The sequence below is a fragment of the Perna viridis genome, chromosome 15, assembly GCF_037379345.1.
Source record: "Perna viridis isolate PV_CMFRI_1.1 ecotype Kerala chromosome 15, ASM3737934v1, whole genome shotgun sequence".
Taxonomy (NCBI): Eukaryota; Metazoa; Mollusca; class Bivalvia; order Mytilida; family Mytilidae; genus Perna; species Perna viridis.
The window spans coordinates 541939-556514 of record NC_142459.1 but is presented as its reverse complement, the minus strand read 5'-3'; the positions used below and the strand labels follow the sequence as shown (position 1 = coordinate 556514).

Sequence of the window (14576 nt, the reverse complement as noted above, 5' to 3'; positions counted from 1 at the left end):
TTACTTTGAAAGTCGGTTTTTCTCGCTAATTCACGTCCTACACGAGATGAAAAGTGCTTCCTGCTAGAAAGTTGACCACGCCCACACACTCCCACAAAAACTGAACGAGATGGTCGTCTTTCAAAATAGCAGAAGAGCCTAACACAGGACAAAATGAATATTAATCAAGCTTTGCTGTCGACCGTTCCTAAAATGATACCTTAGATAATTTGCAATAATGAAGTGAAAAAGCACATCCATAGAAGAAGATGCAATGAATAGCAGTAGCTCAAGTTCAGCCTCAAGAACCTTGACTGGAGTTAGTGAATTTTGCATCAATAGGATGCAAGGTGTTGCTGAGTTACTCCTCTTATCCTGTAGTGTCCGCCCAGTCATGTCTGATTTTATAAAACACCTGAAATCGGGCAATATCAGAACAGTGCTGAACTCAAAGTTAAAGATTATCTCTGTTATATCAGAAACATTGATTTCGCATGTGCACATTCTTCCATCCAAATTAAATGATATCTGTGAATCTCTCCAAGACTTGTCATTAACAGTGGTGCAATTAATTGAACTAGTCAGCAATTCTACGTATTTGATTGTCACAAACTTGCCCAAATGTTCACCCTCGTGTGTTGGACTTGTTGATAAGTATTCAGTTTGCTATTCGGGTTTGGAGATCAAACTGAGTTGTATGAGATTGAAAAGAACTCGTAGTGATGAACTTTCTCCACAAATCATAATAGATCTGTGTTCCAATATTTCTAAGCATATAGCAGTTATTACAGATATATGCAAGATTGCTGGGCAAAATGTTACTGAAGAAAGTTTAGAAGATCAATTTAAACTCAGTGTAAAAAGTGTTACATGTGCAGCTGGGTGTCTTATTGCCAGTATAAAGTCATATAGATCATCACAAAATCTGACTCATCACTCAAGGGTCATATTATTCTGCGAGCCTGTACTGGCCTCCTCCCAAGCTCTAGTTTCATTTGCCACTGAGAATGATTTCGTTGGAGAGGAGGGGATACTGTCCATACAAGCTAAGGATATTCAGAAAAGAATACTAGGTATACATATATAATGTGAAACCTGTCTGATATGAGACCTGCCAATCTGATCATCTGTCTGAACCTGGTTAAACCAAACACCTGTCTAATATGAGACCTGTCAATCTGATCACCTGTCTGAACCTGGTTAAACCAAACACCTGTCAAACAGTTACAAAAAAGCTTCAAGCATGTTTCACTGAATATTAAAAATAACATAAAGAAGCAGACCTATTTCTAAATTCTTGATTGTCAGGACATCAAAAACAGTCCTTAAGAGGTAATGAGATCCCTATTGATTTGGGGGAAATTTTGTAAAAAGTCAAGGTCACAGTGGCCAAAAAAGCTTAATTTTTTGTCTCGACTGCAACAAAAGTCATGGAAGGCAAGACTTGGGTTTTGCAGCAACAGCAACGGCATCCACAAATTTAACATTAAGTTGTCTAACAAGTTCATTTAAACATGAACCTCTTTCACTAGGTAAATGATATTTGGTGGACAGATGCATTACCATCATTGCATCACTATTTTATGCCATTGTTACGCATATACCCCTGCAGTTATGGTCTGTTAAAGTTTAATGAGTGTCCATCCATCTGTCGCCTAGTTCATTTTGTTGTGGTAACACAAAAATGATAATTTTGTAATTTCATATTAGTATACAAAATATGAAAGCAACACAAAAAATAATATTTAACAAACACACCACTATTTTGACAATGTCGAACAGACTTATCTTTGTGATAACAGTATATTTTCTTTTAAACTGAAGTTTCTGTATAATAACTGGAAAGTTTATATCTGATTCAAACTAACTTTGTTATATACCAGGTAAATGGGATTCTTATTGATTTTTGGGGAAATTTTGTGTAAGGTCAAGGTCACAGCAACCAAAAAACTTAATTGTTTTCCTTAAAATTGAGGGTTTAAAACAATAACTCAAACAGTTTACATCAGATTCAAACCAAAGTTTGGAATATTGTTACATACTAAGTAAAGGCAAACACTATCAAATTTTTGGATATTTTGTTGTTGAATGTCAAGGTTACAGCAGCCAAAAAACTTTTTTTCCCGATGATAACTCAAAAAGTTTTCCTCTGCCTAACTAACCAAGTGGTAGGATATTGTTACATGCCAGATGAGTGAAATAGATTTGAGAAAAGTTTTGGTGAAAGTCAAGTACTTTATGCCAAAAAAATTAAAACTTTTGCATAAAAATTAGGATTCCAGATGATAACTTCAAAAATTTACATCTGAGACTGATTGAAACAGATCTCTCGGATATTGTTACATACCAGATGAATGAAAACACTATGGATTTTGGGGGAATTTCAGTTGCAGTCAAGGTCACAGTTGTAAAAAAACTTCATTTTTTTTTGTAAAATTAAGTTTCTGGATGATAACTCAAAATGTTTGCATCAAATTCAAATTGAACTTTGTGATATTGTTACCTACTACATATGTAGGTAAGTGAGAATTCTATTCACTTAAAATATCTAAAATATTTCTTTCTCTTAAATGGGCATGCAACTGGACTTGTGCTCCTGGGTGCATTTCGATTTTTTGTCCCTATCGGCTTTAGCCGAAGGGGATTTTAGATTTGTACTCCGTCCATTTATCCCTCATTTCGAAATTTAAGTTTTCCAAACTTTTTTTTCTTAATGCTTGCAGATATTGAGCTGCTTTTTAATATATATGTGTCTGCCTTGATGAGTTACATTTCAAGTAGATGTTTTGTTCTGCTCTGCTGATTTTTGTTAGAGTTATGGCCCTTGAATTTGACGAAATTTAAGTTTTCCGTACTTTTTTTCTAAACACTTGCAGATATTGAGCTGATATTTGGTATGTATGCCTACCTTGATGAGTTACAGATAATGTTTACATTTTGTTCCACTTTGATTTTTTGCAAAGTTTCAAAATCAAGGTCATTTCCTCAATTTGGCATTTATACTTGAGGATCCAAGGTAGTATTTGGGTCAGTGATATAAACAGCCGGTAGAGGGCTATGTATTGTTTTGCAATTCTCTCAGAATGCTTGTTATACTTGCTTTGATTTCAATGACATTTGGTTCATGCGGTAAACATGGTCTCCTGAGTTGAATGGTGATGATAAAAATGTTGTATATATAGCCATGATTTTACATCATTTTCTGTTCTTTCTCAGCAAATGCATTGCAGTCTTATGCCCACTCCCCCAGCTAATATTAAACAGGGATAACTTGTGTAACCTTGGTTTTTTTTCAATTTTAGTTATTCTTTTTTAATTGTGCTCCTTATTTGATTCTGGTAATATATGAAAGCAGACTTGATGTGTGTAGGACCATTTTCAAGTTAAGGGGGGTCAAAGTTGGGCAACACCCAAAAAGTTCACCTTTTTCATTTTGGTCAAAGTTAAAAAAAAATTTATTGGATTCCTCTTAAAATTCTGTGCCAGATTTCAGTTGTTTCTTACCGTTTTCATGTCAAATGGGCCACACACCAAAAAATTGACTTTTTATTATTGTTCTGATTTTGAAATTTTTTTTTCATTGGATTTTTCATAAAAGTCCCTGCCTGTGTTCTTCAGTCAGTTTTCAGATATCTCTTATGGTTTTTGAGGTACATGTATAAGGCGTCAAGGTGCCACACCTGAACAAAATCAATAAATTATGGTCTGATTTCAAAACTTTAGTTCATTGGAATCCTGTGTTTGATCCTTCAGTCTCAGTTTCCGCTAAATAGATGACATATTATCTTTAAACAATCCTAATTTCGGGGATTTGATACATCGCATCTACCCAAAAGAACTTGAGGTAAAGGATACTACAGACACTGTGAAATTAGCCTCATATCTTGATCTGCACTTAGAAATCGATGGTAAAGGAAAACTATTGACCAAACTTTACCACAAATGTGATGATTTTTCATTCAGAATTGTCAACTTTCCTTTCATCTGCGGCAACATCCCTTCAGCACCTGTGTATGGAGTGTTCATATCACAACTCATACGTTATGCCAGAGCTTGCCGAAACTACGCAGACTTTTTATATCACGCTAGAATTCTAACAAATAGGCTTCTGGAACAGGGTTATGTTGCTACAAGATTTAAGTCATCACTACAGAAGTTTTATGGTCGTCGTCATGAACTCGTGGATCGTTGTGGTGTATGCGTCTGCACCATGAAAACTGATTTATTTAACAGGTCATAGTTTTCCTTTCCTTGTTTGTCTACCCCGTACTAGACTTTTTATGAGCACCTTGGCGTGTGTTTCTAGAAAAGCAGAAGACGCTTACCCTACCGGTGCACCTGGTCCATGCTCCCAGTTTTTAGTGGAGTCCAAGTTGCTCATTTGCTTTTGTTACTTTGTATGTATGATTTTAGTTACTTTATGTTCTTTGCTGTGTATGTCTGTTTTCTATGGTCTTTGTCCCTGGATTACATTATTTTGATTACCGATATAACCTTGGTTCCCCTTGATTACTCTTTCAGTCAGATTTCATGATCTCGTACTATTTTCAAGAAAATCAACTTTTTAATTTTTGGTCTAATTTTGAAAATTTTAATTGATTTAAAAATTTTGTGCAATATAGTTTTCAAATCATTTGTTGTGTTCATAATAAATTGTATATCATTTTTTTAAGTGTGTCAGAAACTAATGTTGTGTCCACATTTGCCCCAACAGTTCAGTGTTCGACCACTGTGGTTGTATCATGATGTGCTCGTCAAAGCTGTTTATTTCCCGAGGTTCTTAAAACATTTTACAGTGCCTTAGGTACTCGGTTGAACTTACATCATTCATTAATATGTGCTCTTTTTCAGCATTTTTTTGTCAAACATGGTAACTAGGCATGATACCTTTACTTACTTAAGTGAATAGAGCATGGTTTGAAAGGTGAGCAATTCAGATTAAAGATTTCAGTGATTCACTCTTGACAGAAGATCTGTGTTTGTAGGTCATTTCTGGTGCTCCATTCCTGTAAAAACTAGACAAAGTTTCTGTCAGAAGTATATGCAATTAGGATGTGATTGTTTTGAACTTTTTGAAGATTTTACTTGAAACTTTGAACTGACGCTTATTGTGTGTTATAACAATTAGGATCTGATTATTTAAACTTTTAACTGATGCACATTGTGTGTTATTGGACGTCTTGTACATTTATTTATTTATTTATTTATTTTTTTTTTTAATTTATCTGTTTTATTGAAAACTGTACATTTGTTAGTTTGAAAACATCGAGTACCGGTACTTTATCCCGGTTCATTAACATTAGTAGCAATAATATCAAAATATACACAGATGTTAGTATTTGTTAGTACATACATGATTTTCAATAATAATATTTACACACATCACAACAGAATATCAAAGAAAAAAACCACAGATATGTAAGTCTAGAGCAATAAAAATGTAATTTATTAACAAACATACAGATTTGAAAGCAGTTTGTTTAATTGAAAAAAAAATTAGATAATTAGGATTTGGGACAAAATTAAAAAACCACATGAAAGAAAAAAAAAAATTAATAATAAAAAAAAACAAGATTTTTTTGTTTCCCTGGTAAATTTCTTAATCTATCTGTTGGCCATTGTACATATGTTATTTATTGTTTCATCATTTAGAATGAAATCTTAAGTATATATAATTAGTTTTCATAATATAACAGTGAAAATATTCCACAATTCATTAAATTGCTCTAGTTTGTTATTTCTGACAGCAATAGATTTTTCAATGTTATATAAATCTTTGACAATGTTTTTAAATGCTTGTAAAGATAACTGTTTTCTAAGATATTTACAATTGTATATGAATTGTTTAATTTTGAGAAAGAAAAGATTAAAAACTAGACTTCTTCTGCCTCTAGAAGTATCTCCCAACAAAAAATTCTTTTTAGTAAAGGGGATGCTGATATCATTCGATAAAAGCCAAAAATCAATTTCCAGGATAAAATTCTGGACTTTTTCACAGTTCCAAAATAAATGTTCTATAGTCTCAACCTCTTCATCACAAAAAGTACAATTTGCAGTATCTGTAATTTGTATTCTAAAAAGATATTTATTTGTTGCAATTATGTAAAGATTTATTCTAAATTGTAACCATTGGAGTTTAGTGTTTTTTGTCACTAAAAATGGAAGTTTAAAAATATCCTTCCATTCTTGATCATTAATATCCAATATGTCCCCCCATTTTTGTTGTCCACAAGGCACACAATTATTTTTTTATCAACACTGAATACTTATCTTTTGTGCCTTTTTTACTCTTCATAAACAATTTAATATAATTTGGACAGAATGGACATACAACATTATTATCATTGTACACAAAAGATCTTTTTGTCTGTCTTAGTGCAGATATTAAACTATTATACTTCATAGTATCAATATTAATAGCAAATTTCCGCTGAAGTTCTAAATTAGACAAAAAGCATCCATCTTCTTTCAAAATATCATTTACAAAGATACCTTTTTGAAAAAAATCCTCATAAAATACAGGTTTATTACCAACAATAATATTTTTATTCCACCACAAGGGACTAGTAACAAAAAATTTCCAGCGATCATCTTTATCTTTTTCCTTTTTCAATAATACTGTTCCAAGCATTAAATGCATCTTTCCAAAACATATTTTTACATTTTACTGACACTGCATATCCATTCCCACATTTTAAAAGTTTTTCTCTATCAACAATAGAATATAATATATTAAGCCATTTACTCTCAGAATTGAAAACTTTTCTAACCCAGGTGGATTTTAAAGCATCCATAAAACATGCAATATTTATCATTTTCAGTCCACCTTCAGCATTATTTTTTTGTAAAATCTCCTTTTTTACCCTGCCTGTAGGTGAATTCCAAATATATGAGTAAACAAGGCCATTTATTTTATTTATGACCACACTTTTTGGACGTGGTAATGTTAATATAAGATGGTTAAGAATTGGTAATATCAGAGTTTTAACAACTGATATTTTACCAATGACTGTCAAATTTCTCTTCGACCATGTGTTAATTAGACTTTTAATCTTAACCAACTTTTCATCATAGTTCATATCTATCATATTAACAAGATTAACATCAAAATATACACCTAGTAATTTGAAAGTTGTTGCTCCCCAAGACAAATGTCTTTCAGGGCAAAGCACATCTTCGCTATACTTTTTGCTGCCCATCCAAACAACCTGAGTTTTATTAAAATTAATTTTAAGCCCAGATATGTTTGCATACCAATCTAGCTCTTGCATAGCTGCATTTAAAGATTTCTCAGATCCGTCCAATATCAATGATGTGTCATCGGCATATTGAGACAGTTTATGATCTACTTCAAAAACCTGAATACCAGAAATATTTCTGTTACCCCATATTCTGATAGCAAGTATTTCTGCACACAGAATGAAGAGGTAGGGAGACGAAGGATCCCCTGTCTACATCCTGGACCGATTTGAAAAAAAATCAGATAAGTTCCCACCCTGTATAACGGCAGAGTTAATGTTTTTGTAAAATACTTTGACGAACTGTATAATAGAGTCTCCAAAATTAAAGAAACTCAAAACATTTAATAGAAAGCTCCATGACACAGAGTCAAACGCTTTCTCAAAATCTATTAACAATAACAAACCAGGTATATCTTTTTCTTCGGTATATTGCAAAATATCATAAATCAATCTGATATTATCTCCTATAAACTGACCTTTTATAAACCCAGTTTGATCTAAGTCTATCAATTTGTCTAAAACTTTTCTAATTCTTGTAGCAATAACCCCTGAACCAATTTTATATACTGTATTTAGTAGAGAAATAGGACGCCAGTTCTTTAAAAAGTGTCTTGGCTTATTGTCTTTAGGAAGACAAGTAATAATACCTTGTTTCTGTGTAACTGATAACTCTCCCATCATTGCCCCATAATTTAGTGAATTTAAAACATAAACATGTAAGTCTCTCCAGAAAAATTTAAAGAATTCTGTAGAAAAACCATCAGAGCCAGGTGATTTGTCATTCTTCATATTTTTCAAAACCTCACTGGCTTCTGTGATAGTTATCTCCCCTTCTAAAGAATTCTTTTCATCCTCAGATAATCTATTGAAACTCAAATCCTGTAGATCATTTTCAAGATCAGTTAGGTTATAAGTATTCAACGGATCATCTCGAGAACGATATAATTCTGTATAAAAATTTTTTGTTTCTGTCAGTATATCAAATTGATCAGTTACAGTAGTACCATCTTCCTTTTCTATTTTAGGTATAATCTTATTAGCAAAATTTCTAGACTCAAGTCCACAAAAATACTTTGTTGGTTTTTCCCCTTCTTCTATCCATTTAGCCCTTGATCTAATTAATTTACCCTTCATTTTTTCTTTCCTCAGAGCTTCCAATTCAGTCTTTTTATTGTCTAACTCTAAAAAATTAATAATTGATTGTGACTCCAGTTTTTCAATTTCTTTTTAAAGTTCAGATTCTAAATTATTCTTTTGTTTTTTCTTATAACTAGCATAAGAGATAGTTTTACCTCTTATTTCAAATAATAAGGTTTCTAAAAATAGCTGACTATTAATTGTCAACTGTATATTTTCATCCTCTATCATATGTAAATTTTCCATATTATATACTGGAGCACAATACTGTTTTTTAACATCCATAATTTTTTCTTTAACACAATTAATATATTCTGAGTCATATAATGAGGAGTTGTTGAGCTTACATAGTCCTTTACCTCTCACATAAGGATTAAATTCTAATTCTAAAGTAACCATTGAGTGATCAGACCTATAGCTTGGTTCAATTTTACATGTTTTTGAATGTGTAAGCATAGAATCTGGTATCAAAAAGAAATCTAACCTAGATTGCTTTAAAGGAGTTCTTTTTCTCCAAGTATAACGTTTCATATTTGGATATATCTCCCTGAATGGATCTACAAGATTCCACTGATCTATAATTTCTAAAACCTTCATTCTAGCATTTGGATTATTAATATGTAAATAGTTAAAACAATCAATAGTTGGATTCAAAACAAGTTTAAAATCACCAAAAATCACATAATTTTCATTTCCAAAATCTTCAATAATTGACATAATATTATCAAAAAATCCTGGTATATCTTGATTATAATGACAATAATGTAAGTCTGGTACCATTAATACTTATATCTAAGACTAAAAAGTTACCATTTCAATCTTTTTTCTCTTTCCATATTTTAAATTCTACATTATTATTTACTAAAATAGCTACACCTCGTGAATTAGAAGTTAGGGATGAGAAAAAACACTCATACCCCCAAACAGATCTAATAATAGATTCATTTTCAGTTACAAAATGTGTATCCTGTAAGCAGTACAAATTATAGTTTTTGACTTAAAGAAAATTAAGAACATCTCTTCTCTTGCCAGGGTCACCTAGCCCTTGGCAATTCACTGTTAATATTTTCACAGATCCCATATTAAAATATATATTAACAGATCAGTTAACCAACATTTATAACCATCTATAAGAAAAATCACCAGGTAGTTGTAGCAAAATATGAAAAAACTTAATATTTTAAAAATACTCAAAAAGTAAGTTTCTTTAATGATACAAAACAGATAGGATAAAAAATAAATAAGTCTCAAAATGGCGAGCATGTTGAATTAAAAATACTCAATTCAATCTTTGCAAAAAGAAAAAATAAAGTCAACAAAATTTGAACAGAACATTTGTAATGTAAACAATAAAATTCAAGTTACTTCCCTTGCCTCAGTCTGTACTCAATATCATCATATAATCCAAATTTCAGCTGTAGTCCACGCGGAGTCCTTCCATAAGCACCACAATTAAAATACCATACAGATTCAAAATGCCCAGTTTCTTCAAGTCTGTGGATCAAGCCCATATTTCTTCTAGTAACATCATCAACAAATTTCACTTTATTTTTAAGGTCTCGTCTGACACGCATCAAGCTTCTTTTCACATCTGAATTGAAGAGTCTAACAATAATGGGTCTGGGTTCTCGATCGGCTGGTAGCCTATGAATCGCTACTACATCTCTTTCGTTAAGTTCCACTTTCAGGTCATCTTTAACCATCTTAATAAAATCCTAACAAAGGTTTTGTTTTTCTTTCTTTGGTAAATTATATACTTTGATATTGTTTTTCCTTGAATATTGTTCGTTATAGTTACTACTGATGCTGTTTTCCTTTGCTATCTTTTGTGTTTCTGCCATGTCATGTTTCAATTTTGACATACAAGATATATTCATTTCAATATTCTTTTTCAAGTTTTCATTTTCTATAGTAAGGGCTTCCATTTTTTCTTGCACTTCATTTTGAAATTTTGCTAATTTGTCATTCAATTTCTTTTCAAGTGAAGATTCAAATTTACTAAAAAGTTTCTTCACTATATCATTTACAAAATTTTCCAAGTCTGATTGTTTGACAAGGTCTTTTGTCACTTCATTTAGATCATCTTTAGTTGTAAGATCCCTTAGGCTAAACTTAATTTCATCAAGGCCTTTCTTAAAGTTAATAATACTATATATATCAAGGCTAGTATTTGAATCAGATGACACTTCAGAAAAAGTTCTCTTAGATGGATTACTTACAGGTTTATCTACTTTGGCTGCAAGCAATTGTTGAACAGTTTTTCCTTTGCCCTCTGTTTTGCCCTTAAGTTTCGGTTTTGTAGAGTTGTTAGAAAGTCCTGAGGCCATAATAATGTGTTGAAATAATCCTTGTATATTGAAATAATCCTTTGTTTGTAATAAAACACTGCAAAATATGCACTAAATGTCTATTTTCCTCATTTTCCATTTAAATTTGTCTCCAGAAAATGACACTATTGGAATTCCCAAGTAAAATCCCATCTGAAGGTATAACTTTAAAGTCATATCACACATTATTAACACAGAATTTTGCAAAAATTGAGGAGCAGAATTTTAGTGTGTTAACTGCTCGGCTGCCATCTTAATCGTACATTTATTTTGGTTGAGACATTAGTGATATTTATAACAGCAAATCATTGCATTATCAATAAATTTAAATGTCCCTCATAGGCAAAGCCTTAAATCATATTATCATTTGCAAAATAAAAAATGATATTCTGACATTCCCCATACGTCTCAATACTTGAACTTCTGATCAATTATCTCCCCCTTGAAAAGAACTTTTTTGTAACTTTGCAAATAATTATTTTATTCAAATCTTTATTTTAATTCATTTAACAAAAATGTTTTGCATGCATAATAAATGCAAGTTGAAATATTCATTTCTATATAAAGATGCTCTGTGTAATAGATAATCGACATTAAAAGCTTGGAATTATTTTTTCTATTTTTCTTATTATTAATGGCTCTTGTTTTCTTCTTTTCAGGTGCCTGTATGAATATTGTGTCCTCCTGTGTTCAGCTGTGTAAAACAGTACGTGATCTGACCTATGACCTTATGACCTCTTATCATAAAGACAGACTTAAGTCTTGTTTACAATCAATTGGACATAACTCACACAAACTAGTCAAACTTTTAGAAGAACATGATGTGGATAGACTTCTTAATGATTACCAAGAGAAAATTTCTGAAGGATTAAAGTTATCCAAACTGTCAGTTTCTAGTGAACAAACATGTAGTTCCTCTGTGTCAACATTAAGTTCTAATTTTAGCTTCAGTCCAAATGTTTCACCTGTGGATAATAGATCTTTAGCGGATAGTTTAAATAACAGTTGCTTTGATGGAGGTTGCCAGAACAACCATGCAGATAAACCAGAAAGCAATGATCGGAGCATCAATAGTACTACTTCCTTTTCTAGTTCAGAAAACTCTCTAGCTTCCAGATAATAGATTACACTTCAGCTTTTGTTGATTTTGCTATTTTCTCCTCTTTGAGCAACCTGTTTATAGGAATACATGTACCACTTCAGCTAATGTGTACACCCACCACACTTAAGTGGTGCAGTATGATGCCCTTCACACAATGTTGTAGTTTAGTGCCATATGTATGTCCCCTGACAGTTTCCAAATCATATTGAAGGATCTTTTTCAAACTTGAAACAGTTATCTAATACAGATCAATTTGAATTTTCAGTTTTGTTCATGTAAGATATATGAATTTTAGATTGTTTTTACCCCTAAATTTTTTAATGAATTGGAGTTGTCTTTCTTGTTATTTTGAAGAATTGTGGAAGTTAGTTCTTTTGAGGTATTATGGAACCTAGAAAGTTTTTTAAGTTTTAAATTTTATTTTCAGTTGTTCTTACCTACTATATATTTGATGAATAAGAGTTATCTTTCTTTGAATATTTTCAGATTTTCAATATCACTTTAAACATGAAAGTTTATTTTTGACTAAAACTTTCTTGATGAAAATCAGCACAATACTAACTGTATTAAAGGTTCTTGGTGCCCACCCTAGCATTTTAATGCTCATTTTGACAGAATCACTGTTGACTTAAGATTTCATTATCATTAACTCAAGGTAATATACATCACCTACTACCCAATTTTTATATGACTGCAAATTTTTTTGCAATCATATAATGTAATGGGCAAAGTGGCACAGTCTTCATTGTCTGTGGACACTTCATTAAGATGTGACAACTTAAGTTGTGGTTAGTTCTTATTTAATTTGTAGTTAGTGGCACATAACCTTTCAGAATTAATGGCCAAAAAGGGGAAAATAAGTTTTTTTTAAAACTCGTGTAGAATGATTGTTTTTCATTCGATTGTGATATTCTTTTTTTAATGTGTTCCTTATTTAATTCTGGAACAAAGCACAGCTGATTTGATGTGTTTTTGAACATTTTCGAGTTGTAAATGATGAAATGGGGCACACCCCAAAATATTGATTTTTTTATATTTGGTATGATTTTGATTTTTTTTAATTGATTTCCTTATGAAAATTCGCTGCCTGCTTTTTTCAATCAGATTTCAGATATCTCTCACAGTTTTCGAGTTAAAGGGGTCAAATGGGGTACACCTGGAAAAAAAAATCTTTTTTATTTTTGGTTGGATTTTGAAATTTTTTTATTGAATTTCAAATTTTGCACGTGTCCAAAACACTCCATAATGAATTGTAAGTCCTTAAACAAGTGTGTCAAAAACAAATATTGTGTCCACACTTGCCATAACTGTTCAGGGTTTGGCCACTGTGGTCGTATCATGCTGTGCTCTGCAAAGCTTTATATTTAAGGTTTTAAACCTCAAATTGACATATTTTTCCTTTTGGCCCAAGTGTGATGCTGTAATTCATGTAGCGAAACAGACTTGTACCTCTTAGTCTATCATTCTCTATTATTGGCCCGAGTGTGATGCTGTAATTCAGAACAGACATATACATCTTAGTTTATAATTCTCTATTATTGGCCCGTGTGATGATGTAATTCATGTAGAGAAAAAGACTTGTACATCTTACAATAGTGCAATACCTGATGAGATTGTAACTTCCTGATTTATTTTTGTTTGTGTATTAAAATTGTGGAAAACTATTTTGAAAATGACATTTAGTTAATACACAAGGTCAAAGGTCAAGGCAGGGGAAAGATAGGACAGAAAAAAACCACAACAGTCCAAATTCAAATCATTATGACTATTCTGAGGATGACCATTTGAACCTGAGAGAGGAGGCCTGGCAGATTTTCGAGGTTACTAATCTGGCCCAGAAAAAGTTGAAAATAAATAGTCACCTCCTAGAAAATTAATGTTTTTTTTTACCTCAGTCCAGATACTTCATACAGTAAAATGGAAATAAATAAACTTGTCCTGATGTGGTTGAAAAAAGCATGTAAAAAAATAATATTCTGACCCCACAAAATTTGCCGGGCCCACACCTCAGAATTAAATGGTCATCTCCTCATTAGGCCATTCAGATCTACTCAGTCTTTCTGGTCTGTTTTCATTGTACATTACCATAAGTACATGTCATCGTTCATTGTTTTGGGATTTCATAAAAAATTATTTTGGTTTAAGATCCCTAGTGGGGACAACATTGCAAACTTGAAGGTAGACCTTAGGCAGGGGCACAACTCATGCAAATCATTGGAATGTTTGTATTCAGCATTTTACATCATTCTTATGTCAGTATCAAAGTAACTTGGATTGATTTCATTCTGTTTCAAATGAAAGCTTCATAGGCTTTGGTGAAGTTGAATATGATACAAACATATCACTGATTTCAAGAGTGATGTCCCTTAACCTAGATCTACCTCCTTAAATTGGTACTTGCCATTCTTTTTGTTGTATATGGCTTTAACAAGTGGTAGAAGAATGTCTGGTTTTATACAGCTAAGAGTCAGAGTAATGTTATATGAATTCTGTGGACAACTCTATCAAAACCCTTGCTCAGTTTGTTGAACAAGAACAAAGCAGAATATTTCTTTGATCAATCCAAAGTGATTTTCAAAAATATCTGCCAATGGATGGTAAACTCCAATCATTATATCAACATTTTAGGAATAAACAACTGTGAAGTTATCCCCTACTTACTGTAAACCATGAAATTATTGTGGCAACTTCATATTCACTACTTCCACTGTAAGACATGTAACACGAAATTTCCCACAAAGAAGGTTATATTACAATTGCAAGTTTTAAGCTATGTAAAAGTAACATGAT

At 31.9% G+C, this 14576-nt stretch overlaps 1 protein-coding gene across 1 annotated transcript; it reads left to right on the top strand.

Annotated features, from left to right (window-relative positions):
• Window positions 1–32: 32 nt before the first annotated feature.
• On the top strand, window positions 33–13450 carry LOC148596456 (talin rod domain-containing protein 1-like). The gene is made up of 2 exons (XM_088563451.1): window positions 33–1052; window positions 11344–13450. The coding sequence occupies exons 1-2, from the start codon at window positions 254–256 to the stop codon at window positions 11802–11804; spliced, it is 1260 nt and encodes a 419-aa protein (XP_088419577.1). The 5' UTR covers window positions 33–253; the 3' UTR covers window positions 11805–13450.
• Window positions 13451–14576: the final 1126 nt, after the last annotated feature.

Bases quoted from the DNA above. Each gene is read 5' to 3' on its own strand.
- LOC148596456 (XM_088563451.1), top strand. From the start codon at position 254: ATGAATAGCAGTAGCTCAAGTTCAGCCTCAAGAACCTTGACTGGAGTT. The intron at 1,053-11,343 runs GTATACATATAT...TCTTCTTTTCAG, and splicing joins TATTCAGAAAAGAATACTAG to GTGCCTGTATGAATATTGTG.